The sequence below is a fragment of the Lepidochelys kempii genome, chromosome 3 (genome assembly GCF_965140265.1).
Source record: "Lepidochelys kempii isolate rLepKem1 chromosome 3, rLepKem1.hap2, whole genome shotgun sequence".
NCBI lineage: Eukaryota > Metazoa > Chordata > Testudines > Cheloniidae > Lepidochelys > Lepidochelys kempii.
The window spans coordinates 147,590,205-147,603,594 of record NC_133258.1 but is presented as its reverse complement, the minus strand read 5'-3'; the positions used below and the strand labels follow the sequence as shown (position 1 = coordinate 147,603,594).

General features: G+C 49.1%; 1 protein-coding gene across 3 annotated transcripts in view; it reads left to right on the top strand.

Annotated features, from left to right (window-relative positions):
- The window catches only part of XPO5 (exportin 5), a 38,065-nt gene that overhangs the window by 10,794 nt on the left and 13,881 nt on the right, over positions 1-13,390 (top strand). For all 3 annotated transcript variants that reach the window (XM_073338467.1, XM_073338468.1, XM_073338466.1), the window contains exons 11-21: positions 63-146; positions 593-718; positions 953-1,043; positions 1,656-1,784; positions 2,550-2,665; positions 3,619-3,774; positions 4,522-4,563; positions 5,207-5,296; positions 6,878-7,077; positions 7,932-8,031; positions 9,064-9,245. In XM_073338467.1, the coding sequence (XP_073194568.1) occupies positions 63-146; positions 593-718; positions 953-1,043; positions 1,656-1,784; positions 2,550-2,665; positions 3,619-3,774; positions 4,522-4,563; positions 5,207-5,296; positions 6,878-7,077; positions 7,932-8,031; positions 9,064-9,245 (1,316 nt within the window). The remainder of the gene's footprint in view (positions 1-62; positions 147-592; positions 719-952; positions 1,044-1,655; positions 1,785-2,549; positions 2,666-3,618; positions 3,775-4,521; positions 4,564-5,206; positions 5,297-6,877; positions 7,078-7,931; positions 8,032-9,063; positions 9,246-13,390) is intronic.

The window sequence follows — 13,390 nt, the reverse complement described above, 5'->3', positions numbered from 1 at the left end:
CTGAAGCGTTGTCTGAAATCACTCGTCGTTTTGTCTGAAATTACTCATCCTTCCGTTAACAGGGCTCAGATTCTGATGTGGACACCCCAGCCAACCTTGGGAAATACCTGGACTCGTTTCTAGCTTTCACAACCCATCCCAGCCAGGTAGGGGAAAGGGAGAGGGGGCTCTGAGTGCAGCGTGTGTAGTTAAACCACAGCGTAGGAGACTGTGTCACTCCTGCTGCAGAGGAAATCAGCTCATGTCTGTTACGTTTTTGAGAGCCATCTGCCATTTTCTAACCATTTCCTCCTCTGAGGATGTAGAAAGTGATGTGGTCAGTGCTGCACTGCCATCCAGTGTCCCATAAGGCCCACACAGCATGGAGAGCACAGATTTCAGAGACTGGAGCAAACCCTGGTATTTGCTTGGTGGGAGACTCTTTCCCATTTGCCAGAGTAGCTTGGCAGTTTTGTCTGGGTCTGGAAAGCGTGTGGCCTGGATTGGGGAGTCATTGTAGCTTGCCATTCCCCTTTTAGCACAAAGGTTCAAACTTCTGCACCAGAGAGTACAACCCTATTGAAACTTTTGTTCTTTCTTCTTTTCCCCTCAGTTCCTGCGATCTTCCACTCAGATCACCTGGGGAGCCCTCTTTCGACATGAAATCTTGTCCCGTGAACCTCTGCTGTTGGCTATGATCCCAAAGTACCTTCGTGCATCTATGACTAACCTAGTGAAGGTATGGAGGAGCTCTGCTCTGCTGGGTGTGAGCTGCTGGTGCCTCAGCGAATGTTTCATAGTGCTAACAGTGGAGAAGCTGGGTTTTTGACACAGCAGTGTAGAGTATCAGTCCTGGTCTGAAGATTACAGTTCTTCCGCTCTTCCCCTCGTGTGAGTCCCCTTGGAGCTGGTGCTCAGGCAGAGGTGGGTGATTGCTCCACTCGCTCCCTCACCACGTCCCTTCTGTTTCCAGGTGGGCTTCCCCTCTAAAACAGACAGCCCCAGTTGTGAATACTCTCGCTTTGACTTCGACAGTGATGAGGACTTCAATGCCTTCTTCAACTGTAAGTCATCCGGGGGCCTCCCAGCAGGGCCTGCTGCCTCTGTTTGAAGTTTGCGGTCTTCCCCTCGCTCTCACAGGGCTGGGGTTCCTGGCCTAGCTTAGTGCCCACCCTCTCAGCTCAGTAATGAGCTTCAGTTGCTCACATTGCTGCTCCAGGTCTTCCCACTTGCCTTGTGCCTGGTGAACTTCTTGGCATTCTCCTGTGACAGCCCAGGCATTCAATTCTGTTTCCTCTTGGCCAACAGGTGGCAACTAAGGTTTGCTGAGCCTGCATCACTCCGTGTCTGAGGCATGTGCTTCCTCAGTCAGTTATCCGGGGGGAATGAAACTCACTGTACCCCAGGACTTGAACAGGAGCCAGGCCTGGGGGCAAGGATCCTAAAAAGGGGGCTTAGCTAAAGAATTTAATCTTATTTCCCAAAGCAAAGCTGGAAGGCTCCCATGCTGTACTACAAGCTGGTCTACTACCAGGTATTTGAGCTCGCTGTGCAGAACTCTGCTGCCAAAGTAGCAGCCACAGATGTTCCCAGCTGTGGAAAAGTGAAGAGCGACACTGAAGGGAAGCCATTTCCAATATCTGAACCTGACTCCTCAAATCCAATTCCCTTGGCAGCTTTCCGTGCCCAGCAGGGAGAAGTCATGAGGATGGCGTGTCGCCTGGACCCAAGGACTGGCTTCCAGATGGCTGGGGAGTGGCTGAAGTACCAGCTGGCAGCTCCTGTGGATATTGGACCCATGAACTGTAAGTTGCCTGAAGAGCAGGAGAGACAAGAGGCTCAGCCTCCCCCTGGAGCCCCAAACAAGCTTCTGTGTGTGTCTTTTGAAGCCACACCTCTTAAAATCAACTAGGTTTCCAGGGTCTCTGCAGGAAAAATCCCTCACTGCCTACTTAAGCAGCCACTGGTCGAGAGTCTTTGACTGACAGGAAAGCTCCTTCCTTCCCCCAGTTCCTCTCACTTGTATCTTTCCCATGAAAACAATTTCAAAGTGAAAGGCCAGACTTGACTGGATATGTCCTTCCTGTAAAATGCAGCCAATCTCTGTCCTGAGAAATCCAAACATATCTGCCTCGCAAAGGCATCTGTCACTTACATCGCTCGTCCTCCACACAGGCCACTTGCTCCCTTTAAAATCCCATTTAAGTGAGACCCTTCCTTTGTTTTCCCTTCTGCTGTGGTTTGTTGGAATCACTTCCTCTTATATTTCAGGGATGTTTGTGATCCAGGAGCCTCCACCTCGATGACAAAGCAAACAGCCTTTGAGCACCATTTAGAACCTACCTCCCATGCTTGCCTGCTGAAACCTTCTCCCTAGTGGCAAAGGGAATAGAGGGAAAGGATAGGAGCACTCATGAGTGGGTGGTTCAGATGTCCAGCAAGATTTCCCTGAGTGTGGGACTTCGCAGAGGACTTTCCAAGCTGGCATTGTGCTTGGGAGGAAAGGGGAAGCTAGACATCTCCAGTGTCACAAGTGCTCCAATCTTCTCTTCTCTTCTCTCCACTCACAGCTAAGACTGGGGAAGGTCTCTGCTCCATCTTCTCGCCTTCCTTTGTACAGTGGGATGCTATGACCTTCTTCTCAGAGAGTGTCATCAGCCAGATGTTCCGGACCCTGGATAAGGAAGTACATACCCTCTAACTGCTGTTTGCGTGGTTTCTGTGTTTCGGGTTGACATGGGAGGTTGCTGACTGTGTTGCTTTTCAGATAATATTTCCCAAAAATGCTAGCTTCCAGCAGCAAAATACAATAGTGCTGAAACTCCAGCTGTCAGAGGAGGTCGTAGTTGCATTGGGGAGTGGTGATCTTTTTGGTAGGTAGGGCCAGTTCCACTGTGGGCTTTGAATGCCAGAAAAGTGCTTTGGATTTGGACACTATTCAGTGAGGAGCCAGTGCAGTGATTAGGGTCCCAGGTGATCTCTTCAGAGCAGCCTGTATAGTTGGGAGAAAGAGTCTGTTTTAAGTGGTAGCTCTCTGGTTTTGTTGTTCAAATCAGCTTGTGTTTTTTGAGGCAAACGTGCACACACGGTGGAAGAGAGAAGTGAACAGCAAAAGATGAGAAAAATGCAGCTTCTCTCTGCTATTTGCAGTGCATTAGCTGGAAAAACACAAGTGCAGTGCACTGTCTTTATTTGCCAGTTAGGGTCTGGCCAGTTTTTAATCAGGATTGGGCTGCTTGGGCATGCCATTCTGGTCACAGCAAAGAATTGCAAGGGTTGTTTTGTGCTGGCTGGTTAAGCCTGAGACTTGTTAGCCAGCAGGCAAAAGGAGAGCTGGGGAAGAGGTGGGAGGAAGTGGACACCCTAGACAGGCAGTAAGAGTTGGAACCTCCGGTTGTTTCCAGACATCTGTAGAGACGGTGATGCTGTCTGTTCCCTCTTTCTTGCAACAGTAATTGCGCATAAATTAAAATGAGCTTTGCCACTTTTAACCCACTTTGGGAAGACTTCACCCAAGGGTGCTATTCAGCACAGCAGCTCCCTGGCCAGGCCCTGGGAGGAGACATTGGAGAGTTGGTTATATTTCACATCGCTGACTGTTGCTTTCTTTCCTTTCCCCCTCCCCTTTTATTCTTGCAGGAGATCCCAGTGAATGATGGCATAGAGCTGCTGCAGCTTGTCCTGAACTTTGAAACAAAGGATCCTCTCATCTTGTCCTGTGTGCTCACCAATGTCTCTGCACTCTTCCCGTTTGTCACCTATAGGCCAGAGTATCTACCCCAAGTCCTCTCCAAGGTAGGTGTTCTGTAGGCCAGTGGTTCTCAACCAAGGGTATATGTATTCCTGGGAGCATGCAGAGATCTTCCAGGAGGTACATCAACTCATTTACATATTTGCCTAGTTTTCCAACAGGCTACATAAAAAGTACTCGCAAAGTCAGTACAAACTAAAATTTCATACAGACAAAATGAGAAAGTAAGCAATTTTTCAGTTATAGTGTGCTGAGACACTTTTGTGTTTTTATGTTTTGTAAGCAAGTAGTTTTTAAATTAGGTGAAACTTCGGGATACGCAAGACAAATCAGACGCCTGAAGTGGGTATGGTAGTCTGGAAAGGTTGAGAACCACTGTTGTAGACTACTCTTTGATCAGATAGCCTCTGAGTGGAGTATTAGTACCACATGGCCCTTACATATTTTAACTAATCCTCATGAGACCCTGAGGAGAGGAATTATCCCTCCTGTTAGAAGTGGGATTAAAACTGAGGCAGTGAAGTGACTTGTCCAAAGACAGAGAATCAGTGGAGGAGTCAGATAACCTGGATTTTGTGATTTCCAGTCCTGGATTTCAACCACTAAATGACACACTCTGTCTCAATAAAAGCTTTATTTTATATCATGGCCTTGGTGCACTGGGAACTCATACCCTTCCTGAATAAAGGGGTTTCTGCTGGCTTGGTGAAGTCACACCAATATCCTGTGCCTAGTGTTCCAGAATGAATGCCAGATATTGATGAGTGACTGACTTTTCCTTTGTCCCACAGCTATTCACTGCCGTCACTTTTGAAGTTATAGAAGAGAGTAAGGTAAGTCCATACTCCTTGGGCACAATATGCTATAGGACTTGCATCAGGTGTGCCCTATTTGAGAAGCATATTGATGCCTGAGACAAGGTCTGAAGTGCGCTGCAACTAACTTCTCAGTCGGATCTGTCCTTGACAAGGGGATACCTAGACACTTAAATCCCTTCTTCGCAGTCTTAGCCAATAAGCCTTGGCTGGTGGAAGCTTGGGAGTCATTTAGGGTGAAATTCACCCCCAAGAAACAGTCCAGGATATAGCCATTTGGGTATTTGTGCAGCCGGCCTCTACTTGGGAGTGACTTTCACTCACTAGCCACCACACGTACCCTTCAGTGGTTGGCCCGTGTGTGGCTGTGGTTGGTGTTGGTATGGCTGCTACCCCTGGGTGCATGCTGGGAACCGTAATGCAGTAGATGAAAATCAGTTGCATTCTCATCCCAGGAGTTGAATTGGAGCCCAGAGGCTGGGGCTTCCAGCGACTCCTCTGGGAACTGGCATTAACTGAACTCTTGGAATGCACGAATGGAAGTGTCAGTTTCCCCTGGTCTCCACAGCCCAGAAAATTACATTAATGGATTTGGCTAATGGGGAGGCCTTGGGTCTGTCTGGGTTTTGTAGCTTGACCCTGAATTTTGTTGTTGGTCCAGGCCCCAAGAACTCGGGCAGTGAAGAATGTAAGAAGACATGCATGCTCCTCGATCATAAAGATGTGTCGGGACTACCCTCAGCTTGTCCTGGTATGTATATGTACCTCTCTTCCAGGGCACCACTGCCCCATCTTCAGCTGTATTTCTGGGGATGGGGGATCTTCAGTTCCTCTGCCTCAATCCATTGTTTTTTTTCCAGGGAGACTCTCCCTATTTTGACTCGAATGGGACTGTAAAGCAGAGAGTGTTCTGCTGCACAGAAAGTCAGCCGACTTCTTCTCTTTCTCAACACTAGAGTGATACTGACTTGTTTTTTGTTTTTAAATATATTGCAGTAGCACCTAGAGGCCCTGATCAGGACCTGGACCCTGTTGTACTGGGCCCACTAAAGATATAGAGCAAGGCACAGACCCTGCCCCACAATTTACGATCCAAGATGCCGATCAACATCTGAAGTGGGGAAAGGGAGTATTCAAGTCTCTAACCATTTTATAGGCACATTTGTTATATTTTATTTATTGTAATATCAGTTGTGCCCTTAGTTGAAGCCATTAGCCCTGGCTGATCTCTTAGATTTTGCATCAGAAGTGGGTCAGGAGAAGGGACGTGAAGGAGCTGGGGAGGATATTGGCTTTCTGGATCAGTCCAGGGGGAGTAAAAGAGAATATAAATACTGGTTGCTCTTTCTGCTTGATCCCACCAGATCAGACTCTTCTACTAGCTTCACTGAACCAGGAAGCCTGCAAACTCTGTTTGGGCCCTTGGCTCCAGCAGCACTGGTATTTGATTGCTAGGGGACCAGGGGAGCTGTAGTTAGAGGAGCATTGAATTGTCAACCTGTTTTAAGGAAGGGAACTGTTGAGGCCTGAAGGATAATGGATGGCATTCTGCTCCTCTTGAGGATCCCTTCGGTTGCTGGAGGCGTAGCAGCTGCCACTCACTTTGTGGCTACAGATTAGTCTCTATGTTGTGGCAAAACACAAGCTGGTGCTTTGAAGGTGCTAATTGGGGTCGTTTAGGATTCCAGCTTGTATTTCAGTACAGCTGCCAAGAAAGAGTGGGTTTGTCATCATCCATCCCAAAGGTAGCGAACGCTCCTTGATGCTTGTACAAGCTTCTATGCTTGTTCCTTGACGCTTGACTTACGAGTAGAGTAGGCAAGCGAAAACTGAACCACTGCAGTGAGGATAGACCATTAGCTTGGACAATCAGGTTTTCTTGGTTAGACTCACAAGGGTGGGAGCGGAGAGATGTAAAGTCCTGAACTCTGAAATTTGAGTGCCTAGAGACCAGCTCACTTCCTTGCCATCCATGAAAGACTAGAGCAATTTGGGGTTTAGACCACGCTGTGATGGTGCAGCTGGCTGAGGCAGCAGCGTCTACCCTGATCTCAAACATTATTTGCCATGAACAGTGGAGATCATTGGAGTACCTAGGGGAGGAAGGAAGATAGAGGAGCAGGGTAGAAACAAGGCTTTGCCAGCCTTAAGGAAGAGGCTGGAAAGATCAGGGTAAGGGAAGATCAGAACAGGCCCTACTCATCCAGCTATTTCCTGCATCTTGTGTGTGGGAATACAGTACATACCAATCTGTCTCTTCCCCCGAAAAGTGAGTGCAGCATCCCCAGTCAGGTGGGTGAGTGACAATGTCCTGCTTGGGTCTTTGTTCCAGCCTAACTTTGAGATGCTGTATAACCACGTGAAGCAACTGTTGTCCAATGAGCTGCTCCTGACGCAGATGGAGAAGTGCGCTCTCATGGAGGCCCTGGTCCTCATCAGCAACCAATTCAAGGACTACCAGCGGCAGAAGGTTTTCCTGGAGGAGCTCATGTCTCCTGTTGCCAACCTGTGGCTCTCTGAAGAGATGCAGAGGTACTGGGTCCACATTAACCATTCCTGAGCTAGAGCTGAAGATGGTGCAGAGATTCCAGGGGCTAGTATGTGCCTCCCTCTAGAGAATGTGTGCAGCAGAGGAGCATCGCTTTGTGCCTCCTGTGTTTGCTAGCCACAAGCCCTCTGCACTCTTAAGAAATTTGGCCATGCTTTGAGTCCCTGCTAATAGCCTAGGAGATGGAAAAGCTTCTTGGTGTGGAGTATATCTAAACAGCATATGCTGGGAAGGGGTATGGGGCCACAGCACTCTCCAAACCTCTGACAAAAAGGGGAGTCAAAATATCCCCTTCGCTGACCTCCTGGAGAAGCCATGTGTGCAGAGCTGCTGTCCTCTGCCAACACCTGGGAAAGCTGCCACGCAGCAGCTAGAAGCAGAATTACTGAGCTTTGAAAGGTGCAAAAGGGCTTCTCTGGAATATTCCTTAACTGAACTGAAAGAGGTGCTGGGCTGTAGGTGGACTGTGCATGGGGATATTCGGAGAGCGGTTTGTTGGCTTGTTTCTGCAATTCTGGACCAAGTCAGCAGAGCTCAATGCGGAGAAGCAGACTACAGCTCAGCCTGTTTCACCAGCCTGGCCTGATCTTGGGTCACTTGGCATTGATGAGGCCTTGTGTACAGTGAGGGGGTCAGTTTCATTAAACTGAAAGGGGAAGCTAAGCACAATTGTTGAGGGCGGTCACCTTGAGTTCACCTTTAAGATGAATTGACTGACTGTGGTGAATAGGACTTTTGACTATCTGTGCTGGGACAGCATTTATCACAGATGCCAGACTCTGCTTAAAGGTCCTCAGTGCTTTTGATAATCCCAGGCTTGCTCGTTTCTGCCCCTCAGAGTCCTATCAGATCCTGAAGCTTTCATCTCTTACGTGGGTGCTGACAACAAAATCACTGATCCCGTTTTGGAAGATCCCAGTGGCCTGAACCGATCTAGAGTGAGTATCCATTACCTGGGGAGGCTCGGTCTTTGGAGAGTGGCAAGTAATTCCTCTGCCTTCTACACATGCTCACCTATTCTGCCTCTTGAATAGGGCCTTGTGCAAGACCTGTCCTAAGCATGCGCCTTTTGTTGAACCCAGATCACTACGTCGTTCATACTGCAGAATGGCGGATGGCTTCTGACTCTAGCTCAGTGGACATGGGTCACGTAAGAGAAGCAGGATCATGTCTCCCGTTCCCCCATCCCTGTGTGGTATATAGAATCCTGTAACCCTGCAAGGCAGGAGTCTTGCTGTATTCCTCATGCGGTAGTTCACAAGCCTTTGTGCCTGGTATAGCTCAGGCTCTTCTTGGAGCAGTCTGTTTTGTGGATGCAGTTGGGTTAAGGCCGGATGTTTTGGGTAATGTGGTGCAGTGAATTGCGATTCCCAAGTGAAGCATTCTGGAAAGCGTGAGACTAAGGCTGCGTTGCGTGGCGTGGCATGTAACTCAAATACTCACCAGGACCTGATGTTGTATGAGAGGCTAGCTGCAGGATGTCTTCGCTGCAAACTGGTAGTTGCTGTCTTCAGGGTTTGGTGGATGTGGAAATGCCGATGGTAGGACTCTGCTTGTGACAGACACTAATGCGGTTTTAGGCAGTTGCAGGAATGTGGAGTTTCTGGTCAGTCCATGATGTGTGCAGGGAAATGAGACAGTGATGACTTCAATGTTTCCTTTTAGAGGGTGCCCCACGTGGTCATTTGGACTCGGCGAGACCTTCTGCATTGACACTGTGTGTCCAGTAATAAGCTCCTGTGCCATTCCTGCATGTCAAGGGGTTCTTGCAAACTCTGGAAGGTATCAGGATAGTGTGAGGGATCTTCTCATGCACACGTTCCCCCGAGGCAGCCCCGCCCTCTGGGTTGGGCAAGTGGAGTGCCATCCCAGGAGAAGGGCTGGGGGAGAGGGTTCTCTCTGGCCTTCTGTTGCTTTTGCTTGCACCCTTGCTAAGAAGAGTTCTCTCCATGTCTTTTGTTTTGCTGTAGATAAGCTTTTGCGTGTACACCATTCTGGGAGTTGTGAAACGGGCTCGTTGGCCCACTACCCTGGAAGAGGCTAAGGCCGGAGGATTTGTGATCGGGTGCATGCCCAGCGGCAATCCGATCTACCGTAACCCCTGCACTGAGCAGGTCCTGAAACTTCTCGACAACTTGCTCGCTCTCATAAGGTGGGTCGAGTTGACGTGACACCAGTTATGCTGACTAAACAGTCTCTGGAAGTGAACCTGCAATGTATGTTGTGTTCTCTGAGCGTGTTCTCCCATTGAAGCCAACGGGAGCACAGGCTTGGGCACCTGCACCAGTGCTGTTCCCGACTGTTCTCAGTGGGGAATGGGACTGGGGAAGTGAGCCTTCTCCACACGCACAGCCCTGGCCCATGAGATTCCATTAAAGCCAATGGGAGCTCAAGCTGGGGTTGCCTCCCCCACCTCCACTTCCACCTGGGAATGTGTCCAACCTAAAGCTGCCTCCCTGACTAACCAAGTATTTCTCAACTAACATCTCTGCTCTGCCTTCAGTCCCCACCAGGCCACCTCTCCAGTCACCACCAGAGCAGGGCCTGCTCTCCTGGCGTCCAGTGGGAGTTTGCTTTAGTCTCGCTTCAGTACTAAGTTGAGCGTCTTTGATCTGGCTGCCTGAAGCGTGATCTGCCATTGAAACCAATGGGGGCTCATGCTAAGGCTCTTTCTGTGCCTTGCAGTGCCTCCTCTCGGTGTACCCGCTGGGAGTCTGCATCGTGTGTCTGCAGCTTAGCCAGGGTGGAGGTGAGACGAAGGTGGTTCAGGTTGGGTGGGAGGAGGAGTTCTGGATTGTGCCGTTCCCTCACCCGGTGATGCAGTGTTAGGAGAGTAACAGCTCTCTGAGCTACCCCTTGGTGGATTCTCTGTGACTGCCGATAGGGAAGCATTGCTAGGCTTGGAGCTGGCTCTCAACCTCGCGCTGGCCAGTGATGAGTGTAGTGTATGAGGCCGTTCCCCCCCTTCTGGAGCTGGGTGGCAGGTGGGAACAGTGTTTAATCGCTACATAGCTTTTCAGCACTCAGCTCTATGGGGATGAGGCCCATGTAGGGCACTGTCTAGCCAGGTTCTTAAAGTATGAGTCACTGACCAAATCAGGACAGTGCTGCTGCAGTTGTGAAGAGCAGGGAGGGGTAAGTGTATAGTCTTGGCCCACTCAAGCAAATTCCTCTTTACAAGGTGTAGGCTGAGCACTTTAGCCTATTGTGAGTGTTGAGCTATCCGGTTGCTATTGATGCAGCAGGGATGAGATTTGCCCTTTATTCGTGAAGGTGGATGATCCCATGCGTCAGTTCTCTTTGCAGGTTGTGAGCTCTCTGGGCAGACAGTCTCATGCAGAGTTTCCTGGGTGCTGAGCACTTCATCAGTGTATGTTTATATGGCATCATGTCTCTGAAATCCACCAAACCAGTGTCCAAGTGAGCATTCCCACTCCTTGAAGCAGGCTGATGGCTGAGGCTGAGTGAGCTGTTTGCCTTTACAGTCATTGCACTGCCAGTACCAGGCTAGTACTTAGTAAAGGCTTTAGGATACATAGAATCATAGAATATCAGGGTTGGAAGGGACCTCAGGAGGTCATCTAGTCCCACCCCCTGCTCAAAGCAGGACCAATCCCCAATTTTTGCCCTGATCCCTAAATGGCCCCCTCAAGGATTGAACTCACAACCCTGGGTTTAGCAGGCCAGTGCTCAAACCACTGAGCTATCCCTCCCCCCAAGGAGGACCTGTGTGACAAGCCTAGGAAACTAAATTCCACCCTTGTATGTCAGTAAACTCCCATTGTACTGGTTCTAAAGAAGCAGAAGCTCCAGTATTTGCTCTGTTGCTAGTGCTCCTTCTCCAGTGCTGTGGAAGTGGCTCCGCTGCTGTTTTCTGTGGGGATGCACCAGCGTTCCCATTAAGACTTTTCTGCCCCATACTGATGGAACCACTGGTTTTAGGCATGTCTGAGAAGTAGATTGTAGCATATTGCAGTGGCTTGCACTTGATCCTCAAAGGCACCCTCCCTTTCCCAATGGAGTTCTCGAGGCTGGTGCTGCACCTGGAAGAACTGAATGGTTGAGATTTTGAAAGTGACCAGCCTCCTGCCTTTTACCTTACTTTGCTGAGCACGGGAGGTGAGGTCCAACTCTGTATGGCTGCCCCAGTCTGCAGGATGCAGGGATTTCTCTGTGGTTGCTCTAGATTTGCAAAATTACACATAAGCAGCATTGGAGCTTCCAGGAAAGGGTAGAGCTTGTGTTGTGCTTCTCTCTGGAGTTGTTTCTGCTCTCCCAGTGTGTATGTCCCCTGCACTTGTCTCCTAGGGTACCTGTTAATGTGGATGTCACGAGGGGCTGTGAGGTCTGGAAAAGACTGTGTGGGGAGGTACAGTGTAAGGGCAAAGCGTGGCTGCCTGGAGTGGTAATTGCAGGATCAGGACAATAGCTGCCTTATTGTTGGGATCGATCATTGCTCATAGCACTGTGCCAATAGGCCAACTACCTGGGAGAATCAGCCAGCTTCTGCATGGTTAATGTGCCACTGAGGAGAAGGGGCTTATGGTAGGAGCTGGGAACTCTTGCAGGATGGATTGGCTGACTTGAGAGCGACTGGATCGGTAGGAGGCAGCCACATAAATTCTCCTGAGCAGTTGAGTTGAACTGTAAGTAAAGAAGCCTCTTCGAAGCAGGACTGTTCTCCAGTGTAAATGGTTGTGTTTACTCCTCTCTGGGTGTCTTGTCTCATCCTTTGTGCCATGTATGGGAGTAGATAGAGGCTGTGAAAACACACAGTAGTCACAAGGTCTGTGCTAAGGTAAGTAGTATGTGGAATAGGTCCTCAGTCTTGGCCATGCCTTTAGGGAGATGGCCAGTGAGCTGATACGGTAAATAGGTAACTTCTCTGAGGCAGTCCGCGTGCATGTTGAGGGGCATAGATAATGTAATGTAACCTCAGCTGGCCAGTTCTTTTATGCCTGACCTAACTTGCCTTTCGCTGTTTTGGTGGTTGTGTGAATATTTGTTGAATGGGCTTGAAATTGCTCCATTAATTACTTGTTGCTTGCAGCTTGTTGGCCAATCATTTCCCTTATCCTCTGGTATTTTAGTTTATCCAGCTGCTTTTGGCTTCTGGTTATCTTTATTTCCTGCCTGGATTTGAGCCTGAATAACGGTGCCCCCGGCCTTGGACATGATCTCTGCCTCTGGAGAAAGGGGAGTTTTCTGGAGTCAGCAGCTGCACAGACTGACTCACCCAGCATCTTCTATGCCTGGGATCTGTTCCTGTTGCATTAGAAACAGGCTTATCGTGTGCCCTGCACAGCCACAGGGCTCTTTCTGAATCCATCTTGACAAGATACTGCTTTTATACAGCATCCGTGTCCTTGGTGGATCAGGTGTACAGATATATATATAATATGCTCTGGGGAACTCCCTTTTTTTCCAATATGGGAGGCTCTGAAAGGCGAATCCTATGGCCCAGAAGATTTAGTCTCAGCACAGGAGACACTGCCTGCCTGTTGAGCGGAGCTCTAACTGTTTCTCTGAAAACACAGCCCCCGTGCCCTGCCATATCCTTTCCTTGGGTCTTTCCTATATTATAAATACATCTATTAGGAATGTCCTTTTTATGTTTTTTCTTTGGTGATGAATTCCCCAAAGGCCTCTTTGCCCTCTCGATTATGCTCATGGGTCACATTTTGATCTTGTCGTACGCAGTGGCTGAATTCTACCATACACGGTGGCTGTGCTTTCATGAGGAGCAGCAGATCAGCCCCTCATGTAACCTGTTACTGCTGTAGCTTTGCTGAGCCATTAGCCGGGGGAGATTGACCTTTATCTGACTGAGCATCTGCTCGTGCCTCTGCCTGTGATATAGCAGAGGTCACACAAGATAATTTTTGTGATCCCTTCTGACATTAAACTCTATGGCTCATGCAACTCTACTACCAATTTAAGAAAATGTTCTAAGATAGGACCCAAGACAGAGGCCTGTGAGATGTGATACTCTGATCCTCACCGGACTGTCCAGACAACCTCTTTGGTCAGCATAATCTTCCAAACCCACCCTGCTGCAGGACTAACCACCAGCTCCATAATCCTGAGTTTGGAATGCAATATGGCTTAGTCAGCATCCAACCACGTCCCTTTGCTCCAGCTGTTATTAGCATGAAACAGGCTGGAGAGACACACGAGGTGACTGTTTAAAGATGATGAAGCTCCTTTGGCTGGTTGTGCCACATAGCACTGCGTAAGTGGTTCTGTGTAAGCCTCCGATAGGGGTATGTAGCACTCTCTGAGCCTGTAAGGCAGCAT